The 24,731-nt window shown below is 50.3% G+C and overlaps 2 protein-coding genes across 2 annotated transcripts; both read right to left on the bottom strand.

Annotated features, from left to right (window-relative positions):
- Nucleotides 1-2,229: 2,229 nt before the first annotated feature.
- LOC142922070 (beta-1,4-galactosyltransferase galt-1-like) lies at nt 2,230-5,782 on the bottom strand. The gene is made up of 2 exons (XM_076063209.1): nt 5,339-5,782; nt 2,230-4,076 (listed from the first exon to the last, which is right to left on the bottom strand). The coding sequence occupies exon 2, from the start codon at nt 3,990-3,992 to the stop codon at nt 2,613-2,615; it is 1,380 nt and encodes a 459-aa protein (XP_075919324.1). The 5' UTR covers nt 3,993-4,076; nt 5,339-5,782; the 3' UTR covers nt 2,230-2,612.
- Nucleotides 5,783-11,253: 5,471 nt separating this feature from the next.
- On the bottom strand, nt 11,254-24,232 carry LOC142922069 (protein LSM14 homolog A-like). Its single transcript, XM_076063208.1, has 7 exons — nt 24,050-24,232; nt 22,281-22,488; nt 19,276-19,428; nt 18,409-18,561; nt 16,856-16,958; nt 15,409-15,658; nt 11,254-11,908 (listed from the first exon to the last, which is right to left on the bottom strand). Exons 1-6 carry the CDS (start codon nt 24,206-24,208, stop codon nt 15,451-15,453), a joined length of 984 nt encoding a protein of 327 aa, XP_075919323.1. The 5' UTR covers nt 24,209-24,232; the 3' UTR covers nt 11,254-11,908; nt 15,409-15,450.
- Between the last annotated feature and the right edge of the window lie 499 nt (nt 24,233-24,731).

The following is a 24,731-nucleotide window of genomic DNA, read 5'->3' as shown; positions in this document are numbered from 1 at the left end:
ATATGCCTCTTCCAAAAAAATGTTAGTGTAATATTGTCTATTTTTATATCATGGCTCCTTGGAGACAAATATGCGTTCCCTGCATGCTGAAGCTTGGGAAAACCAGATGACGAAGCCAAAACAGCACTATAATGAGAAACGGGTAAACATAATACAAGAGACATTGATCAGATGGGCATGATGAGAATAACCAGAGCTGAGGAAGGCCTTAAAGCCGTCGAATATTTCGCTTCTCAGGAATAAACCTAACTCATGTAGCAAAAGGTGAAACGTTAATGAAAGGCCATAAAGGAATAACTCTTCCATGGGCAAGAAGTGACTCAGGGAATTTCTGAGAGAGCAAGGGAGGACCCATGGCAAAACACCATAAACTCACTGCACCCGAAGGCAAACAGAGGACAAAGAGACGAGAATGTCCCTTGCTGTTTCACTCTCTGAATTAACAAACCCGAGTGCCTGGAAAGTTGAAACGTAAAATTGCCAACCGCTGCATGTGAATATTGTTAAACGTCACGATTTTAAATGTTAACTTTTGTGAACGGATACATTGTTACATGACAATACAGAAGGTTTTGACTACTAGTTGCATGTTTTATTAACATCCACTTATCAATATGTAATCAGCGTCTCCGACATGGGTTAAACTTCAGTTGTATTTATTCTCAAGTTGCAGTACAGCACGTGTCTCCCTGCGCAGCTGGCTTCTCTCTTGCTCCCGGGACGGCGGCGCACGCTTTGCCTCCCGCCGCCGTGGCACTCACTCTTTCTCCGCCTCGCCGCTGGCTGACGGCGTGTCGGAGAGAGGGGAGGCTCAGCTGGTGGAGCCCGCCACGTGGCCGATGGGTGGTAGCGCAGGTGGTGACGACGTTCGGACCCGGGCTCTTCACACACCGACGACCCAGAGTCCTCTGCTGCTTCTGCTTATATCCCTCTCGGCGGTGCTAAGCTCTGCCTCTAGCCACGCCCCTCTCGGAACATTCTAGAGGGCTCTCGAGGCTTCCCGCTAGCTCTACCCATTTACCTTTCACCCAGATGGGATCCCCCTTACTGATTGGATGTGAGACAACATAGCACGTGTCTGCAATAACCCCCCGGTCGTCCTGTAGGTGGCGCACTCTCGTTACAAATACATAAGTGCCATGATATCTGGGTTAAGCATATAAACTTGTTAACGATTTATGGAAGTTTTGTATTGAAGTATTCTACCGAAGGATCATCCCTAAGATAAACACGTACAAATTACATATATTCTCCACTCTCACTCACTCTTCTCCTCACCCTCCTCCTGTCACTCACCCTTCTCCTCACGCTCACTCACTCTTCTCCTGTCACTCTTCTCCTGCCACTCACCCTTCTCCTCACTCTCACCATTCTCACTGTCACCCTTCTCCTCACTCACCCTTCTCACTCTCACCCTTCTCCTCACTCTCACTCACCTTCTCCTCACTCTCACTCACCCTTCTCCTGTCACTCACATGTCTCCTCACCCATCTCCCTCGGGGCAGCAGCGGCCCGAGCACGGCTCTGCCTCAGGGCAGCATCGGGGGGCGTACATGTTTGGGAGGGGCTCATCTCTGCTTGGATGGTTGCTCGCGGTCACGTGACACACTTAAACCAATCCGGGGGCATACATGTTTGGGGGGGGCGCACCTCTGGTTGGCTGTTTGCTCGGGGTCACGTGACGCACTTAAACCAATCCGGAGGCGTTAATCACAGTCACAGAATGACAGAAGGACAGATCTGTGATATTATATATGTAGATAAAGAATAGTAATAGCATTTTGCTGTATATGTTTAAAACTGGTTTGCAAGATTGATAGTACGTGATAATGATGATTTCTGCTGAATAATCCATCGTGAAACTATCTAATGCAACAATTCAGAAATGTCAACTCCATGTATTGTTTAGGAATACATTAACACGGCTTTATAATTTAAAATTAGCTGTATGTATCAACAGCTGGTGTTGTTACATATTCAAATATACAACTATATACATTTGGATGTATAAATATATTCCTACTGAATCTATTGTAATGTTTAATGTGAGTCTTTACTAGCTCATTTGGCCCAAAACACTCAAATTATCACTCAAATTCAAAGTTTAATATCGTATGTGCATTTTTTTTATCACCACAGGATTTACTTTTTAAAATCCTGACACTCTGGGATTTGACTATCCTCCGTGGACATGAGTCGTGAAAACAATAAGCTCATTAGAGACTGGTAGAACATGCACACTGAACATTTATTTAAATAAATTTGTGCCACATTTTAAATGTTTTAACCTGAAAACATTTCGAGTGGTACTCCCAAAAGCAATAGAAATAATTAGGATTGGTTTAAAATAAACCAATGTTAACTTCCCTAGCTTCCATAAGACATACCAATACAAACCCTATTGTGCCCTGGTGGATTAAAATGCAGAAAAAAATTAAGATAACAAATTTTAACTGTAAACGCAATCATAGGATTAGCAAATAAATGTCCCATACATTGACCACATTCGCAAACGGAAAACTCACAAACACCGGTGTTTAACTCAAATTGCAAGACCGCAAAAAACGCAAGATGACAATCAACGCCACCGCCGCCACCGCCGCCCGTTGTGCCTACTCATTCCAGAAGACCCTGTTGAGGACCTTGTTGACATTTCTGATCAGAGTGGCATTGTATCTCCACAGCGTGAGGTCCACGGCCAGCGAGTCGAGCGGCAAGTCGGGCTGCTCGGGCGATCGGTAGTGGTGCATGTCCGCGATGTCTCCAGGCACCATCTGCGAGATGCCCAGCGCGTTGAGCGTACTGTGCACCGACGTCTGCAGCACCGCGCGTGGGTTCAGGATCATCTTGGTCGGGTTGAAGACCTCCGGCAGGTTTGGCTCCCGTCTAATGTGGCGCATGATGTTGACGCCCGGGATGGCGTTCCAAGCCTGGAACTTCGACCCAAACTCTTCCGATACCGTGTAGGGAAACACGTGGTTTTCGAATGTGTAAATGTCGGCGCCGTACTTGTCGTTCAAGTACCGCATGAGGTCCTTCCAGTTTGTGTGCTTCAAAGGGATGATCACTTCGTCGATGTCCGTGAGGACCAGGTAGCGCGTGCTGTACATGTGCCGATACACGCAGTCGTTCAGCGCCGCTATCTGGCCATAGTAGTGCAGCTCGCCTGGGTGCTCGGGGTAGTGCCACCCTCTGGACACCCGCACGTAGTCCGTGATGGGCCACTGAACGACCTCGACGAGGCCGGCCTTGATGTAGTAGAGGAGCACTTTGTTCAGCTCAGAGCTGCAGCTTGTGTTGTACACCGTCACGCGGCCCGCACCCAAGATGCGGTACATTTCGATCGCCTGCACGAACTGCAGGACGTTTCCGTAGTTCCCGAAGAGCGTGGAGATGCAGACGCTGAATTCCTGTGTGATGGTGGGGGGCATGTAGAGCCGATTTCGCACGGGCATGAAGACCCACTCGGCCTCTTCCTCGTCCGGTATTGTGCGCATGCGCTGGACGGACACGTGTCCCGGCTCGCAGTCCAGCGGCTCCGTGCACAGGAAGTCGGCCGTGCCGTACGGGAAGTCAAAGTGATCCGAGTGGACGTAGGCGCTGGCGGTGACCGTCAGGATCTCCGAGTGCCCTCGGCAGCAGAAGTGGCAGGAGAGCACGTCCGGCTCATACCGGTTGGCGATGCCGATGATGCGTGTGCTCTGACTGGCCTCGCGCTGGTCGTGGTACGCCGACACCAAGAATATCTTGGTGTCGCGCACGCGCATCATTGACGTGTTCTGCAGCGCTCCCCGTTGCCCGCACAGCGTCACGTGGTTGATCTTATCGGAAGCAGACCCCGGCTTTGGCCTGAAGACGGACGAGTTGCCGAGTGCGTCGAGGTCGCGAACGAGGAAACCCTTCCAGCTGTACATGTACCAGACGCTCAGCAGCAATGAGACGCTGAGCAGCAGCAGCGAGAGGAACAGGACCGGGAGGCGTAGCTTCATCATCCTTCGAGGCGTGCAAGGAGACAAGACGTCTGGATCAAATCTCTAGACCGCCGTCTCGGGACGAAAAGTCTGATATCGCTCGGCCTGTGATTACATTTACGTAAAAACACACACACACAGAGCTTCGCGTTAAAAATGCACAACACTTTACACAATTCCATTTCAGGTAAACCTCACAGAAAAAGAAAAGCTCTCCAAAATCAAAAGACTGTATTGGCTTCAGGGCGGATATGTACAGGTACAACTCTCTGCAAGTGAATGCAATATTTGACGCTTGTGTTGCGCCCGAAACGTCATGATTTAATTTAGTTGTTTTTATTTTTGTTTTATTTTATTTTTACATACGTGACTTTACCGAAAGAACCAAAGAGTAACCATACGATAACCTGGATATAAGCATGCGTTAAATGTATTACTAAACAATACGCTCCCAGCAGCACTGAGCCTGCAGCTGTCAGAACGGTGAAATTGTTTTTTATTTCTCTCAATTTCAACAGATGATCTAAATAGTCGTGGCCAATAATAATTCGTTTTACGCAAACGTCAACATATTTCTTTGGTGTTATTTTAGTCTTAATACTGGCCAATACTAATTATAAAATCTATTGAAATTGAGAGAAATACAAAATATTGTCAACCAATTACACAGCCACCACCACAACCAGAGCCGCAATCACCACCACCACAGCCACCACCACCACAACCACCACAACCAGAGCCACCACCACCACAGCCACCACCACAGCCACCACAACCACCACCACCACCACAGCCACCACCACCACAACCACAGCCACCACCACCACCACAGCCACCACAACTACCACAGCCACCACCACAGCCACCACCACAGCCACCACCACAACCACCACCACCACAGCCACCAACACAGCCACCACAACCAACACCACAGCTACCACCACCACAACCAGAGCCACAACCACCACCACCACCACCACCACAGCCACCACAACCACCACCACAACCAGAGCCACAACCACCACCACAGCCACCACCACCACAACCACCACCATAGCCTCCACAACCACCACCACTACAACCACCACCACAACCACCACCACAGCCACCACCACAGCCACCACAACCACCACCATAGCCACCACAACCACTACAACCACCACTACCACAACCACCACCATAGCCACCACAACCACCACCACAACCACTACAACCACCACCACAACCACCACCATAGCCACCACAACCACTACAACCACCACAACCACCACCATAGCCACCACAACCAGCACCACAACCACTACAACCACCACCACAACCACCACCATAGCCACCACTAACACGACCCCAGGCCGCCACCACCGCACCTGCCAGTCGAGGGCGCTGTGCTCCTGCTGCTGTTCCTCTCCGTAGAAGCGCCGCTTCGCGTCGCCCTTCGGCTCGCACGCGAAGCTCAATGCAGCCCGCGGGCACCGGCGGCAGCAGCAGCAGAGGGCAGCAGCAGTAGCAGAGGGCAGCAGTAGCAGAGGGCAGCAGTAGCAACAGAGGGCAGCAGTACAGAGGGCAGCAGCAGCAGAGGGCAGCAGCAGTAGCAGCAGCAGAGGGCAGCAGCAGTAGCAGCAGCAGAGGGCAGCAGCAGCAGAGGGCAGCAGCAACAGAGGGCAGCAGCAGTAGCAGAGGGCAGCAGCAGCAGAGGGAAGGGCCGCACCCGATTCAAGAGCTGAATGGCTCACAGGGTTATACCAAATACATGGAACTGGACTGAGGCCGCGTTGCCGCCAGCACCACGTGCTTCCTGCTGACCTCTGACCTTGCCGCGTGCTTCCTGCCGACCTCTGACCCCGCGCTTGAACCACGACCCCGCCGATCTATGGCTGATTGTGTTACGTTATATAAAACATAAATATACCATATACACTTCGTATTCACAATGTACAGCTAAAGTTGACAGTGTAAATGTATTACAATATTCTTAGTTCTTTGCGGTAAAGTCAGGAAGATAGAAAATAAAAATAATAAAATAACATTTTCGAATAAAAATAATAAATTGAACATTAAAAAAAATCATAGAAGCGATGGTTTCTGCCTGTACATTTTGCGTGCAAACAGTTGCTGAGTAGAGGCCCAACGTGCGAGGCGGCCAGGCACAAACAGCACTCTGATGGGAGCTGTGGTTGATGGGAGTGGAACGCGGTCCTTGATCTGAGCCAGAGTCGTGATTTGTTGCACGTGTGACATTCAAGGCAGGGGTAAGCCTGTGGTCACAATCCTGCCTTGTGCTCAATATGTCAATGAGCCAGCAACAAACAGTGCACTAGAAGATGCAAAAGAGAAGCGTCAACACACTTCCTGCAATAAGCAAGGTAATAAGAACTTAAGAAAAGTGACGAGGGGTATTTTATGTTTATATTTGGTGTTTGCAGTTTCTCCCCGTGGTCCGGATTTCCCTCCGCATTTTTGAAACATGCATTTGGAATATTTGGCTGCTATAAATGTCCACCACACACAACATAAGCACACTTCGCTGAGCTATAATGTGTGGCCAGATTGCTCACTTCTGACAAAAATACCTGCCTGTGTGTAGCTCAGTGGGGCCTTTCCTGGTGAAATGAAAGATAGTTCAGAGTTTAGTTTTAGTTTATTTCAAAGTCGAGCAGTGGGAGGAAAGAAGGAGAGAAAGACTGCAAAAATGGGCTGACTGTGTGAATTGTGGGGCTCAACATAAAAAAAATCGTGTTCATGGTGACAGAACGTCTCGAGAGCGTGTGACCAATTTTCTCAGAATGCACCAGGTCATCAAAACACTCAGAAGCTAAGCAGGTTTGAGCCCGGCTAGTGCATGGATGAGTAACCACCGTGTACAAGAGGACTGGGGCAATGCGGTGTGGTAGGAGAAGGCAGTACAGGAAAGTTCATTGTTGTAGCGTTCTTCTACGCTCCCACTTCATACGCACCCCCATTCTCACCAACCCGCACTGACCGGCGCGATGAAATGTGTTCAAATAACGCACGCGGACCGCTCGGCATGGGGAGGCATTCATCCCGCAGTTGATCGACGTAAAAGAACAGCGGATTAACATGATGGGGGCAGAGAGAGAGAGAGAAGTTGGTGTTGGAAAAAATGTTTCAGAGTAAAGCCAGAAGTGAGCACCACAGTGTGTTGAGGAGCACACTACCTGCCACTGCTGACGTAAACATTCCATTTCTAACCACAGCGGGACCGCCAAGTCCATTAGAGAGATTGCTGAGATTTGCTTTCATAGACGTTCTTCAGCTCCTCAAACGTGACTAAAACAACGGTCTCTTAGAGATGATGCACTGATTCATGTTGAATTATTAACCTCACGATGCATCATCGTGTGTGCGTGCACATGTAAAAATAATATTTGTTTTGGTGAAATCATATACGTATGTTGCATGTCATGGGATCGTGTAACCCTCGAAGCAGCCACTAGTGGCCGATACATTCACCGCAATTTTATATATAAAAGAAGAATGGATTATTTAATCAATTCGCGACCCTGAATTGTGACAATTCATTGAAATTGCCTGGTGAGTTGGGATGGGGGCAGAGGGGGGGGGGGGTTACACCACGGAACAAATGTTTGCTTTATAACCTTAGGCCTTCACCCAGCAGTGGCTCGATCATAGCTGCTGATGACGGTGTAGTAAATGTGGCTTTGGGAAGTATGACAAGGACTCAACAGTACTGTGGAACTTGTGCTGTGTAAGACGTTACATTCATAATCATTGTAAACATCCTGCATGTGTGTTCCGTGTATACATGGTACTGTGTTTGCGCGCACACATCGTGTACGTGGCGACATGGATACTGTGGAATATTGAGGAGAGTTGTAAATAAAGCGGTGTTCGAAGAAAGACAAAAGTTGTCCGAGTGAAATCGAACACTACATATCTACCTGATACAAATTCACATTGGTCCGGTGGATCTTTGCACCGCTTACCATATATATGCGTAAACATATACAAAGCATTTACAAAAAAATATTGAAGGTACAATTCACGCACGCGTAAATATGCACATGGAAATAAAATGGTCCGCACCTAGAGAATAAAATGTTTCTTGCCAAAATAATCCTGCGGACCCACCCGAAGTGAGACCTGGGCTGGAGGGCCCACCGTGGGCTCCCTGGATGCGCTGAATGGAGCTCTCCTGCGCGTCTCACTTCATTTTGATAAATTCTCGCTCCAAAGGTTTCATTGACTTGCGACGGACGCCTTTTAAGAGACGTACGAAAGGCGTGCCCGTTGTGTAGATCAGGAAGCCGATTCACTGGAGGAGCGGCGCTTGACGTCACCTTGCGGGTGCCCCTTTCTCTGACGCGGGGCCACGCGCCACGCGTTGCCGTGACGTCGATAACACAAACGGCGTGAAATAAGGGAAAACAACAGCAAAGGTGGCAAACAAAATAAACGTTCTGATATTATTTTAATGTGACCATCACTAAGGGATTCGTGTACGACGGTGTTTCACCTTATTAGTTGGCTGTGTCGGGTGGTAGCGGGTTTAACGGTGATAGCAGTGAATAGAGATGAAGCAGTTAGCAGTGGAGAGAGCATAGTGACGGTGATAGCGGAGAGCAGAGGCAAAGAAGTTATCAGTGGAGAGAGCATCGTGACGGTGATAGCGGAGAGCGGAGACGAAGAAGTTAGCGGTGGAGTAAGCGCAGTAATCGTGGGGAGTGGAGAGACAAAGGTGGCGAGCGAGCCGTGGCGACATGGATACTGTGAAGTATTGAGGACACGTGGAGAGTTGTAAATAAAGCGGTGTTCGAAGAAAGACAAAAGTTGTCCGAGTGAAATCGAACACTACAAATATGCACACCCCCCCCCCCCCCCACCGTGGATAAGCCTTAATCCGCTGTGCACAGGTGCTAATGCAAGCGGGAAAGGAATGGCTGGGACCAGGCTATGGGGCACGCCTCACCGTTAACGCGAGCACGGCCGCTCCGTGTGCTGCAGTACACGGAGTGCCTCACGCGCTCAAATCACTCGCACGGCGCTGCAGACGCGCGTCTCACACACCACGCGAAACCCTCGCGTAAACCGTAGCGGGTCGTAGAGATGGCGATCTACGCGCACGGCGGTGGAGTGGATTTAGCGCACCCCGAACCCCACCTTAATCACTCACGCTGCGCTGCAGACGCGCGTCTTCTACACACACACACACCGCGCGGTACCCCGTGTAACCAGTGGCGGTCGTATAGACGGTAATAGATCTGTAGTGATGGTAGCATCACTACTGCGTACACACGCACACGTGTGACGTCACTATGCGGGGGAGCGTCCCTACCACGCCGGTCTACACACACACATGACGTCATCCCGGCTGGAGGCGGGAATGACGTTAGGGCCGGTTCTGGACTCGGGAGGCCACGAGGGTGGTGTGAGGTCGTGGCCCTCTCTGTGACCCCAGCTGGACACGTGACTGGACCCCAGTGGGGGCCGGGGGCCTAGAGGGCACCTCGGGGGGCATGTGGACAGCAAGTGGGGGGGGGGGGGGCTTCGAGAGGGTTCTCGAAGGGAGGCGTGGCCGGGGCGGAGCCCGGGCACGCCGAGGCCCATATAAGCAGCCTCCTCACGAGGTTCGAGGCTGCCCGTATCAAGAATGAAGATGCATCGTGAAGACGCCAAGAAGAGATCCGTGTGTAGGTCCCAGCCGGCGGACTCTAGGATAGCGGTAGACGTGTAAGTCCCGCCAAGACAGGAGGCTGTACCTCCCTAGGGTATCTGAGAAGTGTGTGTTAGCTAGAGTAAGTCGGTGGTCACCACCCTATGCGTAATGTAAGAGCTACCTGTTGTGTTCATTAATAAATAAGTGTTGCCTCCCAGGAAGTTGTGTGTGCACCTAATTCGAATCCACTACAGATGCGCACCTCACACACCAACCCCGGGCCGACACACTGCAGCCCCGCGCTCGCTCTCTCACGGACCCCGGCCCCGCACGCAGTCGCTCCACTAAAATTCACAGACACCACGCCGAAGTTCGCCCACACGCGCACACAGAAATCGCACCGCACCGATCTTCTGAACTGAAGTTTATTAATGACGCGTCTAAAGAAAACCCTGTGCGGCCCAGTAGTAAATATTCCACGAGCAGCGTGTAGCCTATCCCTATTCAATCCCTGGGTGTACCCCCAAAACTCTACTTCTCAACTCGCAGATGCACTCACGGTGTCGCACGGAAGCTGCGGGAGTCGGAGGGACGATGATCCAAGAGGTCTCCGCCTGGGGTCGAGTCATAGCGGCGCTCGCCAGCGTCCCTCGGACGCCGCGAGCGGCCGGGAATCAGACTGGGGTGGCTGGATGGCTGGAGGAGAACCACCTGAACGTTTTTTCACCTCCCTCCCTTTGACGCCCTGGGAATCCGAAGATCCAGGGTCACGTGGTGTTATCCTGCGCAGACCAATCGAGCGCCTACATTTCGATTTTAAACCGATGTTCCCGCCCTTACCTGGAGCGTGACTTTCCGTTGCGCCTTGACCCATTGTCTACGCACCCCTCCTCCCCACCCGGTCCTCCCCACCCGGTCCTCCCCACCCCGCGGCGTGGCTAGGAACTTCCCTCCCACCTCCACGTCTGCGCTGCCAGCGGAGTGTTCTGCCCTCGAGGCCCCATCTCCCGTGTTGCGTGCGCTTCATTGCGGCCAGCCTGTAAAGCACTATGCGCCCCTGCGACTTTTTAAAGCTGATTTTAGGGGGGGCCGCCGTGTAATCCGGCCTGGGGGGGGGGGGGTCAGCCAATCTCCTGGCAACGGGAAACCGGGGGACATCCCTGCTAGGGGCCCTTCGGATGAAAGCCCGTGGGCCAGGCACCCCCCTTCGAGACCCTACGTGAGTGTGTGTGTGTGTGTTTAGTGGGAGTGTGCGTACGTTCGTGTGGAGGGGTGCGAGGGGATGGTGGCGCCGGCGGAGTTGCTCCGTTGCTGTGGCACCACAGTATCTATGGAATCAATAGTCATATCTATTGACTATAGTATTATCAGCTGACTATAGCAGTGTCTGCTTACTCTATAACAGTATTTAATTACTCTAAAGTAGCATCTACTCTGCAGCAGTATCTACCGACTCAACAGTAGTATATACCGACTCTATTGCAGTTAACTTCTTACTCAGAGTACCGTGGTGAGGCCTAGTCTCGTGCAGAGCCCCCGGCCTCGCCTAGATTGCCCAGCCGGCCGAGGTGGCACCTTGGCAGGCTGGGGCTGGGCTACCACACCACGCTGCATAACATACCAAGCACAGATTCAATTTTCAAAATCGGCCCTCAAGCTGGAACAGATGCCTCAATTTATTGAAATGCACTTTACTTTTTTCAAATACAGCAACCCCCCCCCTCCCACCATCCCTGATCCTGTTAAAGCCATGCATTGTACTACATTACGGACAAAGTTTACAGGAATATAAAGCAATGCAGTAAAAATTCAACGAAGCAATGTTGTAAAGCTAACAGTTGGCCAACTTAATTATTTGCCGGCCATTTCACCACAGCGAATGCACCGATATAAATTCAGCAACATTTAATGCTGCCTTGTGAAATACAAACACAACTCAATTAAATTGTCATGTCCATGCTCATTACAGCTTAAGACCGGTCGCACAAAATAACCAATTTTAGGAGACAATTAAAGCTTTAAAGTTAAGTCCGACTTTACAGAAATGTTTTACCACACCCATTAGACTAAAGTTTAAAACTATACTTACAATTATAAATGTGTAAAGTGTTCAACTAAACGAGGTGTGTATCTTATTTACACACCATAGACATTAAAAGAATCGCATATCAATTAACACAACCCACATACAGTCCTTGCACTACCCCTCTACGTAACGTTTCTTCAGACCCAACAAATTTTAACTTTTTAAATCAAGCAAACCCCCAATATTTGTACACTCTGGGAGGAAGTTCTCTGCAACCTGCAACAACAAAAGCAAGCATTGCCGACATCAAGAAGCAAAACCAACAGATCATCGTCGACCCCACAAAGGGCTCCATTCTCATTTGGAGAATTTGGTTTGCGTGGTCCCGATTTAGGCCAAGATTTGGTGACAAGGTGCCTCTCCAAACCATCCAATTCCCTTCGTCAATCTCTAAAATTGGGCACGAGAGCGTTGCCAACCAACTCCATTTGAAAGAAACTACTCTACATTTGTATTTTACCAGGTAAGGCCCACGGAGCTATGCAGCGCTCTTTCCGGAGAGACATGGCCACTGTTCTGCCCCACGGCAGATATGGGGCTGTGTTTACACAGGAACTTCCTGATATGATGGTGTCGAGTTTGGTCATGTGACCTGGAAGTGACGCGTTAAGGGTCTCGAAGCGACGAGGCAAGGCAGGGGTGTCAGTCATTACAAAGAGTACAAAATGGAGGCACAATTAGCATCTCAGCGAATACGGGAGCATCTGCTCATTGTGGGAATTTAAGAATCATTGTCTGCAAGTTCGTTTATCTCCATATATATAAAAGGCAAAGTTGTGAATTTGTGCCTGTTCAAAATGTTTAGCGTACTTCCCGACTTGCAACCAACTGGAAATTGGCCATGTGGGTACTTACCAGACTGTACACCACGCAAAAATGATAAAAAATACACTTTTTTTTTTTAGGGGGGAGGGGAGCTCAATAATGCATATATTTTTTGCACGGCAAGTGAGCTGTGGCGTCAAATCTGTCACGTGACCCTCGCATGTGGAAGCGTAACGCATTGTAGTGTAGTGGTTAGCGCTACGCTGCGCTACGAACCCGGCGACCCGAGTTCGATTCCCGCTCACGGCCACCAAACGAGTAACTGCTTGGGTGTCAACATCGCCACTGGGGAGATAAAGGCGGCAGGGCGTGCTGCTGGCCACCAAACCCCCTCGTGTTCTTATAATTACTGGGACTCCTGTTATGTTAGGATTGCCGTTATAATGCTGTAAATGCCTTTATAATGCTGTTAAATTGTTACGATAAATATGGAGGCCTGGTTAACAACGAAGCCTGCCACTTGCATTATTGTGAATAGTTGTTTGTAATTAGATAAGTCGAGCCAGACTTGTGCCCATGTAACTTTAATGCATTCTTGAGAGCAAGGATGAAGATGTATCTCGTCTACAGTTCAGTGTTATGTGCAGCAGCGCTGTACATTTGGGCTGCAGTATGGTGATTACACAAAGTGACCTTATTGAACATAGTAGCGTATTCTCTTGTTGTAGAGCTATTCAGTGCTAATGTAGGTACCTGGTCCATCCAGGACCTATGATTGAGATTCATGTTGTCCAAGACAATGTTATGATGCTGCAGTGTTAATTAATTATATTGATATTGCAAGTATTAACAGATGCTCTATTTTGTGCTGTGTTTTCCCATGAGTTTTATGTCGTTCTATTCGTTAAATACGTTGGAGTCGGATGGTCACCCTGGCTCTGAAGGTTTACTACTCGGACAGTGATGCAACGCAGCGTAGTGAGGCCGAGACAGCCACCACAAATGGATAGCTCAACGAAGTGGCTTATCGTGTAGACATTTATAGCAGCAAAATACTCTAAAACGCATGCTTTTAAAAACGTGGGAGGGAAAAAAAAACAGAGGACCCGGAGAAAAATCCACATGACCACGGGGAGAACTTGCAAACTCCAAATATGCAGCAGGCGTCGGGGTTGGGATGGAACCCCAGACCTCCTGCTGCATACCAGGCAAAGTGAGTTAACATCTCCTAGCCACCGTGGCATCCAAATAGAATCGTCAAGAGGACATTCTGACACTTGAAGAAAACCTGTACCAATCTTGGCCATAACCATTCTTGTACCTCTTGATCTTCCAAACACGTGTAGAGGTGTTACGGGAGGGTGACACGCGGTTGTATAACGGTGGCCACAAACACGTCCGCTACGGTCACCACCCTGGGGGGCTGTGGGGGATGCTGTGATCACTCCCAGCCCCGCCCCTCAGTGAGAGACAGTATAAAAGGTGGGACCCGGGGAGCTGAGAGGCAGTTCAACTCAAGCAAGATGAAGAGCCAGTGAAGAACGAAGATTGACTAGCCAGACCCTGGAACTCCTTTGATTCGCTGACCTTCTGAGGGCCGGGCAAAGCAAGCCAGGGTGCGACACCGGAGCCGCGACGGCCGATGTCCCTCTGAGGGCCGGACTCGTATGGCTGGTGATCGGGACCTGCGCCGAAGCTGGGCCAGGTCAGATAGCCTCCCGGGAGAGGAACAGGATAGAGGGAACCAGGGAGCTAGCGTGGGCTAAAGCTCGGGGAACGTTTCCCTCTATAAAGTACGGGTGAAGAGGCCGTTACCTCTTCAAGTATAAGACTCGCAACTGTAACAGAAGTGTCTGTAATAAATATGTGTTGCCTCAAGTAAACAGTCTCCGACATCAATAAGGCCACTACACATGTAGCCCTCCAGCAGGTCAGATCGTACAAAAGCATTAAATTTGGCATGCGATTGATCGATAAAAAAAATCTAGTCATGTTTAAGATTTTATATAAATGATGATTGAGAAGTTGTTCACGATATAATACGCAAATTATATTATGTGAGCAAATGCGGTAGTGTACCCATACTCTTTGGTTCTATTCGGTAAAGTCACTCCAGCGCTGTCCTCGAGACAGCCTGATCCCTTCACCGAGAAGATGGTTTCAAATTAAGCAACCATTGGAAAGATGTTCGAAATCGAACTAAACATTAAACTAATTTTCAATGGTACAGTATATTTTTCAAGTAGTGGTACCCCAAACTTTCGCAGCTCTTAAAAATTCCCCTTTCACACCATCAATAGGTAAACTCCCCCCCCCCCCCCCCCCCGCCAAACGGCATGTTCACCCGCACGTACACCACCTCTATGCTAAGTCGGCCAATCAAATGCTAATTTTTATGCTAATTCCTTTGTCAAGGCACCTTGTTTCCTCGCACACAGCTTAAAGGTCGCGGTCTGAGCGTGGCTGTGTTTCACCCCAGCGCTGTCCTCGAGACAGCCTGATCCCTTCACCCGATGAAAGCCGCTTGTGTTGTGGCCGAAACGTCGTGATTTTTGTTGTTTTATTTTTTACCTACGTGACTTTACCGAATAGAACCAAAGAGTATGGATCCTTGCAGTCACGAAAGCTTTAAATCTAGAAGAGTACCCATGGCTACAACCACGAGAAGGCGAGTAGAGTCAAGGACGTAATGAATGGGAAGAGGAATAGAAAGGGGTAGAGGAGACAAATGGAAAAATGGGATCAGAGACAATACCTTAAAAGGGTCTCTCTATCATCCTCCACGGAGCAGGGTATTTTCACAGGGGGGGGGGGGGTTTGGGGGCAGAGGGTAAGGGATTCAGCAGGGATGGCCACACAAGTCACGTGACTTCCTCAGGGAGGCACGAGCAGATTCTCGATATTTTTGTTTTGCAGCTTAACGGGAGTGCAGGAGCGGGAGCTGCCCTTACCTGCACGTGCTCCTCCTCCTCATCCTCATCATCATCATCTGTCTAGGCCTGCACCTTGGCCAGCAGAGGAGACCGCACCCCTGCTTTGGACATGCCCGGCCGCCCGTCCCCACCCCACAGGGTCCGGCGGTTGAGCCAGGACGCGTGGCCCCAACTCTGCCAGAAGCGGCGATTGCGCGCGGCCGGGAGGTTCTCCCCGAACGTCTGCATGTTCAAGCGCTGCTCCTCCGCCAACGTCACGCGGCAGTTCCTTACAAGATGGAAGGAAGGGGGTGGCGGGGGTTGTGAGCACAGCTGGTGCATCTTGCCAGTCATCTCAGTCTATCCATGGCCACCTGGGGTCTGTCCCATGACCTCCTGTCAGCGAGCCTTCGACATTCCACGTGTACCTTCACCGAGCAGTGAATGGCGCGTGTTGGTATTGGAGGTGGAGGGAGGAGATAAAGATGCAGTGCCACAACTTCTTGCTCGTGCCACTACTACTGGCAGAAGGGCCACAGTAAGTCACTCATTTTCATTTTGGCAAATATCGCAGTTTTTACACCGGCACACGAAAAATGGCTGCCACTTGTAAAACACGTCACGGGATTCTTTGAATGTTCCCTGCCAAGCAGCAGGCGTACATCCCTACGGTTAATGCGCCCGCAGTATTATAAATCAGAGCAGCCACTAGATTTGCACCGCGAATAGTTTTGTTGTTACGCGACAACGACTCTGTCTGACGCTCCGAGCAGTGGCTCACCCCACACCATGTTGAAGAGTGGCCTGTGGATGACGATAGATCACGGTACTACAGAATTGCTCGAGTGAACGCTAAACCCTACATTAGAGGTTCCCTGCACGGTTCCACACCATCCTGCGTTTTAGAGAAATGTTCGCCTCGTGCCCAGTCAAATAATTACACGGTTCTTCCTCTTATTTTCGAGCTAGGATTTTTTCCCGAATCAAGCGCAACACCGCAATTCACGCAGCGTGCATTTTCTGCGCAGAGTAATTAAAGTTAACGTCACACATTTGCAACGCCCCAAAGTTTCCAGATATTCAGGAGGCGTAGTCAACCGCATACGAGTGAGAAGGCAGCCAGCAACGGCACCAACAATTGCCCGAGATCTGTCATCCTATATTAGGATGGTTAGGCCAACTCCATTTGTGAGTTTTTATTACACGAGGGACGAAACCAAAGAAAACCCACACGTGCAAAGGTGGGAGAGTGAATGGGGGGGAACAGCAACCCCATCTCCGTACAGATGGAGATGAATCAACATGCTGTACTGCTACCTCCTGGCAAGTCGGTGCACATGGCAGAAGATTGTGAACCACCAACCCGTTGCCTCCTCCAGGCGCTGTATATAAAGGTGTGCCGCCACCACTGCCCGTCCGAGACCATCAACCCCGCGATGAGCAAGGAGACCCAATTAAAAATCACAAGTGGCAGAAATGCCATTACCTGCCGCCATCTTTGGAAATGTTGTCAAAGAAGCATCTTGTTTTGTCATAGAAGCATTTGTCAGGAAACACGGCAGAGCTCCTGCTGGGACCCCTCTGCATGTCTGCAGCACAAAGGGAGACGTCAATGTCAGAAACTAATTAAGGGATGGCCTGGACAATTAAAGACAAAGATCCCCACCCCGTTTCGCTTCAGACTATCGGGGCAAGTGCTCTTAGTGAGTGGCACCCCGAGGCCGGCACGGCACACGAAGGCATGGGTGGGCCTAGCACCATGCCCGGCCACCTTCGTCTCCCTCATGGCGATGGCTGAGGTGAGCCACTAGAGGGGGGCGACGGTACAGATTTGTTGAACCAAACTTTTCAACAGAAGACGCCGTGGCAGCAGTGGCAACAGGCCACCGTGATGGACGCTCGTGAAGATTGCTCCTCGTGAACAAAAATTGTCAAAAGTGCATCATGGTCCTAAAGGGACCAACATTTAGTACAGGGGATTCTCCAAAATTTTTTACCATTTGTTAAAATACAACCATTCACCAATGCGAGTCAGGGCTAAAACAATACGACCATAAACTTTGCATTATATTTCAGGCCCATCAAGCTATATGGCTCTTTTTCAGAAGAGACCTGGCCACAAATGATAGCTCAACGAAGTGGCTTATTACATGAAAATTTCTGGCAGGTAAACTCCAATAAGTGCACGTTGATTCTAAAATGTGGAGGGAAAAACCGGATGACTCAGAGAAAACAGGTTTTTTTGGGTTAGATCGTGATCCAACCCAAAAAAAATCTATCATGGATGATATTGGTCGCAAAAGCCTACATGTTCAACCGACCCAGAGAAAAATCCACACTACCACGGGGAGAGAGACGCATGCAAACTCCAAATATACAATGGTCAGGGTTTTGGTGAAACCCACGAGGCAAGGTAGCCCCCCCCCCCCCACAGCCGCCTAATAATTTGTTGGCACAAGAGAGGCGGTGTAAGACAAATCCACTGTTGCACTGCACATCCATGCTTTACATTATCCAAGCTCCACTCTTTCTGCAACCCACACCTGACCAGAGTGATGCGAGGCCCTCACCCACAAGTGCAGTGACAGCCAAGCTTACTAAAGGCTGTCACATGCGGAGAGTTTCTCAAGTTATCATTCCTCACGATTACTCTAACTCGTATGAAAAAAAGGGCCTAATATAAATGTCCACATAAGCTACTTCATTGAGCTATCATTTGTGCCCAGGTCGCTTCTGAAAAAGCGAATAGCTCAGTGATCTTTACCTGGTAAGACAAGATTAGTTGATTTTTATTTTTTCAAGCGATTTGTTCACTTGACCTATAGACTGTGCACTCCCATCGTGTTTTTGTATTGTATGTTGTTACATTCTGACCCGCCCCTACTGAACATCTGTGGACAAAAAAACCTTTGTAGCGCATCGAAATCCCCCAGTGGACAAATAAATATTCTGATTCTAAAAGGAGACATCCCACAGGAGTGGTGGTGGTGTGAAACCGGGTCCCTCAAAGTGCTCCTTTTAAAAAAAAAGGTCCACCACCTTCTCCTTGCTTGGCCTTGTTGTTCTGGAACTCCTTGTCCAGCTCCTCGCGGTCCAGCTGCGCGTTGCTGCTCTCAAAGTCAAACTCCGCCTGAAACTCATCGCCCAGGTTCAGGGCCTGTGCCTTCTGGGGGCGCCCATGGCGGCTCGAGCCTGCGGGGAGAGAAAAATAAACGGCAGCTCGGTTTGTGATCCACCAACGCCGCGGTGGTGGCGGTGGTGAGATGTTAACTACCTAGCCTGGTACGCAAGAGCTCGTGGGTTCTATCCCGACCCCCTGCTGTATACTTGGAAGTTTGCATGTTCTCCCCAAATGTGAAACATTTCCTGCAAACTTTCTCCATTGGAATAATGCATCAATGAGTACACCCTGCTGCAAAGAAAAACACTTTTGCTGGACCCTCATGGACAAATGTGAGTCTCTTACTTTAGACCCAGGTTTCCTGGGTAAATATTCACGACCATAAAAAAATAGCGCACCGGCTGCCCGGTATTCAGGTCGGCACCAGCGGCCAAGAATTTGTTATTCTCTCCGCCCTCTGCACATGTTCAAAAGGCCATTGCCAAAGTCCAGGCTAATGCACCGCGTCGCCTTTGAGGCAACGTCAGTGATAAAAGCGGCAAGGGGTTTTTGCCTTCCCACCGCGATTTACAAAGCCCCACGACGAATGCGCCCACAGAAGCTGTGCACGGCGAGCCTTCAATACGCAAACGCATTAATTAGTCTCCGTCGGTACGAGACGCCGACTGTAAATTGGGACACGTTGCTTCAAAACGAACTTACAAATTTGATGAAAAGATGAATGACGGCATGGGGGGGTGGCGGGTGGGGAGGGCGAACACCACCCACACCACCCGTAGCCGTACCTGCAATCTGCTTCACGGGGGCCCTCCGCCACCGCCGCCGCCGCCGGGGCGCCGTCTGCACCCCCCGCTCCACTGTGCCGCTCTTCCTCGCCGGCTGCTGCGGCGTGGCGTTGACGCGCGCAGCGGCCGCGCCGGCCGTGGGCGCTGCCGCACCTGTGGGCGATGGGCACAGCCGGCGCGCACCCACCGGTCGTCTCGGTTCATCAGCCCGTCGGGGGGGGGCCACGTGGGACCCTCCCGGTGCCTCCCGGCAACGACCGGCGACACTTCATCTGGCACGGGCGCCGTGGTGACGTCACCGTCACTTAGTGGCGAAAGGCGGCTGTTGGTATTATGGGGCGGGGGGGGGCGTTCTACAACAGCTGTGTGGGCAAGACACAAGTGCCATAGCCCTCCATCACCCATCGTGGTGTCAGTGTCATCATCATTACCACCACAACCCCTCCCCCCCTATCGTTCCTCACGACTGCAGGTCACACGTTTGTGTTGTCACCAGGCAGAGGGGCTCACCGCACACAAATCCTAGTGTAGCCGAGCGTGCCATTATTACGTCGCTTCGAGCGAGGCCGTCAAAACCGCACAGATCACTCGGCGGCCAAGCGCAGCGTTTGCCGACCACCCCGTTTGCGTCTCCGACATTTTCGAAACGGAAACTCCGCTTTCATTTGCTCTTGATGAAACCAATTGCCATAGCCACGTAGGTAAAAAATAAAATAACAAAAATCATGTTTCGGCCACAACACAAGCGGCCTTCATCAGGTGAAGGGACGAGACTGTCTGGAGGACACTCCAGCGCTGTCCTCCAGACAGTCTCGTCCCTTCACCTGATGAAGGCCGCTTGTGTTGTGGCCGAAACGTCGTGATTTTTGTTATTTTATTTTTTATCTACGTGGTGACTTTACCTAATAGAACCAAAGAGTATGGATCCTAGCAGTCACGAAAGCTTTAAATCTAGAATTGCCATAGCACCACCATTCATATATTTTGTCAAAAATGCTTATTTCGCACGGGTTTAAAATATAAAAATATTAGCACACATTTGTCGTTAGGGGCGTTTGCGCGCAACGTTTATGGGTCGGGCGGCATTACATGGGGGGGGGAGGGGGGGTTAACATTAATAAACGAGACGGTGGAACGAGGGTCACCGGGGCTATTGTCCACAAGCCACGGCAGACTTCACGACTCGTCCTCCCGCCTGCAGAGGGAGGCCTCGGCTACACCAACACGGGCGGCACGAGGATCCACGACGTTTCCGTTAAAACCGGTGGCTGTTGTAACCTTTGCCGCAGCCTTGCAACCCCTTTGGTTCTCAATCGTTCACAAACAACGTGCAACGTCAACAGACATAGGGGTTTGATGAAACAAAGCGGTTGCACTTGGCCCGCGCGCAATCTGTATTTCGATGATATACCTTTGAAAGAAATCCCCAGAAAGGGGATCTTGCAACCCCCAAGGGGTGCGTGCACCCCTGGGTTAAGAACCACTGGGCGAGACGATCGTGGGGTAACACAGTAATATCAATTTACAACTTACACCCCTTTCACGTCGTCGCTTTATTATGAACACCGCTAACCCAATTTACGTCAGTGACAGCATCGATCCTTTCTCGTATCCCCATCGCCTCTTGCTTCACCTACCCTGTAAACTACCCTGTGGTGTCGCGCGCATGACGACATGTACTGTGCTTTCGATGACAAAATATATTATTGATGTACGGTATGTTTCAATTTACGTCGCACATTTCAGGAACGCATCACCAATGTAAATTGGGGTACTGCTCTACAATGCCCAATGTTCTGCTACACCATCTGCCACCCAACAAATCAAATTTGTCACCTGGAGCACCACACCAATTTACGTGGTTTCGGCAAACCAGAATGTTGAAAAAAACCCAAAAAAACAATCAGATTTCCGTACGACGTCTCATTGGACATTACAAAATCGGGCATCAGGTGTTTGGTAAGAGATGCAGGTGGCGATCCGATCAGAAATCCCCTCATCTCTCAATACCCAGCCAGTGAACAGGGTGGCCACAACCTCAGCACCACGACAGCACCTCATTGAGATCAATATAGCAAGTTGCCTCTGGCAACCTCGTTTCTCACAAAACCACAGATTTTAAAAAAGAAAGTCTTCGTTCATCATCGCCATGGAGAAATGCATCGTGCAGGACCTTGAAGCCGCAATTAAATTTTGTTGGTGCAAATCTTAATTGGGTTAAGTTGTGGAAGAGGGGTAATTTTAAAACGTTTTTATTTTTTATCAGGCAAGACACCGAGCTATATTTGCACTTTTTCAGAAGCCACTTTGCCACAAATGATCGTTGAATAAAGCAGCTTTCTTGATAAACGCCATTATTGCAAACAACAAAACCCATTTAGCACCACATTTGTATTATCTCGTGGTAGAAGAGTGGCTCTCGCACAACTACGAACCCAACGACGCAAAAAATAACTCGATTCTCAGCCACATCACGAGCAAATTATATCCAAATCGGTGGTTGGCTCCCCACCCACCCATTCACCACAACCGCACAAGTGAAGCGTGGCAGGTCAAATAACCACCCCACCACGCATGACAAGACAGCGTGGCCTTCGCAGAGCAGTCCATTGACAGAGGGCACCAAATAATAATGCTTTAAATGACGGGTTATTCTGAAAAGGCGACAATTTAAAATACAATCACTGGGTATCACCGTCAAGCGCAAAGTAAAAACAAAAATGCTCGTCCGCATGCACTATGCATTATCATCATCGAGCTGTTATACACAGAGCCTTTTATTTTCCTGCATGCGCTTACGGAAATAATTCTATGAAGATAGCTGCACTCAACTGTGTTCAATTAAGATCGCATTGAAATCACGCAGTTGCCTCTAAACGAGCAAAAGGCGAAAACGACCCGAGGCAAGGCCACTGGGCAACGGAAACCACGTGGCATTAAGAGGGCAAAGGTGCAGCCCTGCAGTGCCGATGTTTACCGCACACCGCACCCCCCCCCTCCCGTACCCGCAGCTCCTCCGTACGCAGGCTGCACGGAGGGACGGTGCCCGACCGCTGTGGCCCAGGCGTCGTGCCGCGCGTGGCCCGGGTGGCCGCCCGTGGCACCGCGGGGGGGTCCGGTCGGCGTGCCCGGCGCGGAGTGGCAGCTCGCCGCCGCTCCGATACCGCACGTGTGGCAGCGAGTGGCGGCCCCCCCCGGGGTGCCCGGCGAGGACTGGACGGGGGGTGAGGGTGGGTTAGGCAGCGATTAGAACAAATCACGACGGACGACGTACGCATGTCAAACTTCTTATGCACCTTCTTGGTTCTTTCGGTAAAGTCACCACCACGTAGAAGGGAAACAATAAAATAATAAAAATATAAAACTTTAAAATTCTCACGACGTTTCGACTGCAAGACAAGCAATCATCATCAGGTGTAAAAACCACAGCAAGACATTTTTTTTTAAAAAGTGGCGGGTTTTTTTTTTACGTTAGCACCACGGAGAGCGATTTGGCAGTTATTCAGATGGACGAGTCCATCTATGTTCGGAAAAGAGGAGGGGGGAGACGAAAATGATGGATGCGGTCTGAAAGCCACCGTAAGCGTGAACAATCAATTAAGACCCGGAATGGTTTATCAAATCCTTCCAATGATTGCTAAGCCAGAATTCCTTCCTCTCGGTTGAAATTGTCTCTGTGTTTGTATATGTGGATAGCCTCATGAACGAATCTCTCATGGTAGCCAGATGGCTTACAGAGAACCTCTGTAAGCCATCTGGCTACCATGAGAGATTCTCCCGTTTCGGTCTTAGGAGGAGGGATAATTGCGATGTCATCACCCGAGAGCCAATCAGGTGCCAAGGGTTGCGCAATTCAGCCACTGGCACGCTGGCACCCGGGCTCGGATCTTGGTAGCCTCTTCCATCTCCTCCTCCTCAACCTGTAAAGACCCTCCACAGCTACCACTGTTAGCTAACTATTGTAACTCTCAAATGCAACTTTCATCAAGCCCCCCGAGTGTGAAGTGCAGTCTCCAACCTCGTATTCTCCACCATCTCTGGCTTCCTCGATTCCAGTGCCGTGAAGGGAAAATTTGCCCGAAATGCGGCCGATCAGCGTTGACTTTTTTTTCCACATTTTGTCAACATGTTGCCAAAGATGTCCCTTAAAGGCTTAACGGACGTTCGGGGCAAGTGCAGTGCGAGCAACTACGAGGCCGGCAAAGCACACGGAGGAGGTGGGGAAGCCAGCACCACGCCCGACCGCCTTCTCCCCAGTGGCGATGTTTATACATCGCACCAGGTGCTCATTGGATAGACCTGAGGAAAAGCCCGGGACCGTTTCAGATAATCGTCACCTGGCGTTGGCCGTAAGTGGGAATCAAACCCCGGTGGGTCGTAGGCGGGTTTGTGGTGCAGCGCATCAACCACTGTGCCACCGCTCCCCTAAACCATGGCACCGCTGCAGTGGCAAGATGTTAACTACCTCGCCTGGAGTACAATAGGTCGTGGGGTTTGATCCAGACCCCCGACGCCTGCATATTTTTGGAGTTTTCAACGTCCTCCCCCGTGGTCACGTGGATTTCTCTGGGTCATCCAGTTTCTACCTCCACGTTTTAGAACCGACGTGCATTTGGAGTATTTGGCTGCTGGAAATGTCCACGCGATAAACCGCTTCGTTGAGCAAATCATTTGTGGCCGGGTCGCTTCTGAAAAGAGAGTTAAGTAGCTCGGTGGGCCTCACATGGTACAATAAATAAAGAGTTTAATGGTAAAGAGCGGCTGCACCTCTCACCTGCACCATGGCCACGTCGTGGTGCAGAGCGGACAGCATGTACTCGCACGGGGTCAAGTCCTTGATCTCGCTGATGCGAAAGACGATGTGTTCGAAGACCTCCTCGCGAGGGGCAATGGGACGGTCGGCGGGGCGCCCCTCCGTCCCGCGCAAGCGCATTGCGCGCGCACAAAGACGCCCGCCGCCGGTACAGACCTCCACGTACCCGTTTGGTCAAGCGTTGTTACGGTCGAGAGCACCTATGCAGGTCGGAGCAGGTGCGTGGTTGTGGGTTTTGGGCGCCACTGTGGTGAGACGTTAACTACCTCGCCTGGTATATATCGAAGGTCATGCGTTTCATCCCAACCCTGACAACACCTGCTGTATATTTGGAGTCAGCGAGGTTTTCTCTTCCCATGGGTCGAGCGGATCCCCCCCCCCCTCCAGGTCCTTCGATAAGCCACTTCGTTGCGTTACCTACCATTTGTGGGCAGGTCGCTTCTGAAAGAGCGATATAGTAAGTGGGCCTTACCCGCAACTTAAACAATTCTTTAAAATAGTTTCTAGCTGGTTCAGCTACCTTCATCCTCCCCAGTGCTGATTTAATCATCTTTTTTACTTACACACCACACCAGGTAACTTCACTTGAAGGCAGTCTACCTACGCGAAAACCAGAATGTGTTGGGATACAAGGCCACCACCG

The sequence above is a fragment of the Petromyzon marinus genome, unplaced genomic scaffold (genome assembly GCF_048934315.1).
Source record: "Petromyzon marinus isolate PM22_M1 ecotype Great Lakes invasive population unplaced genomic scaffold, UKy_Petmar_22M1.pri1.0 PM_G_Scaffold_91, whole genome shotgun sequence".
In the NCBI taxonomy this organism is placed as follows: domain Eukaryota; kingdom Metazoa; phylum Chordata; class Hyperoartia; order Petromyzontiformes; family Petromyzontidae; genus Petromyzon; species Petromyzon marinus.
Note: the sequence above shows the minus strand (reverse complement) of the source record. Positions and strands in the feature narration are given on the sequence as shown.

Coding starts and splice junctions, on each gene's coding strand:
- LOC142922070 (XM_076063209.1), bottom strand. CDS start 3,992: ATGATGAAGCTACGCCTCCCGGTCCTGTTCCTCTCGCTGCTGCTGCTC.
- LOC142922069 (XM_076063208.1), bottom strand. CDS start 24,208: ATGCGCTTGCGCGGGACGGAGGGGCGCCCCGCCGACCGTCCCATTGCC. Junction 19,429..22,280: donor TGCGTACGGAGGAGCTGCGG/GTACGGGAGGGG, acceptor CATCGCCCACAG/GTGCGGCAGCGCCCACGGCC. Junction 16,959..18,408: donor CAAGGCCAAGCAAGGAGAAG/GTGGTGGACCTT, acceptor TTTGTGCTGCAG/ACATGCAGAGGGGTCCCAGC.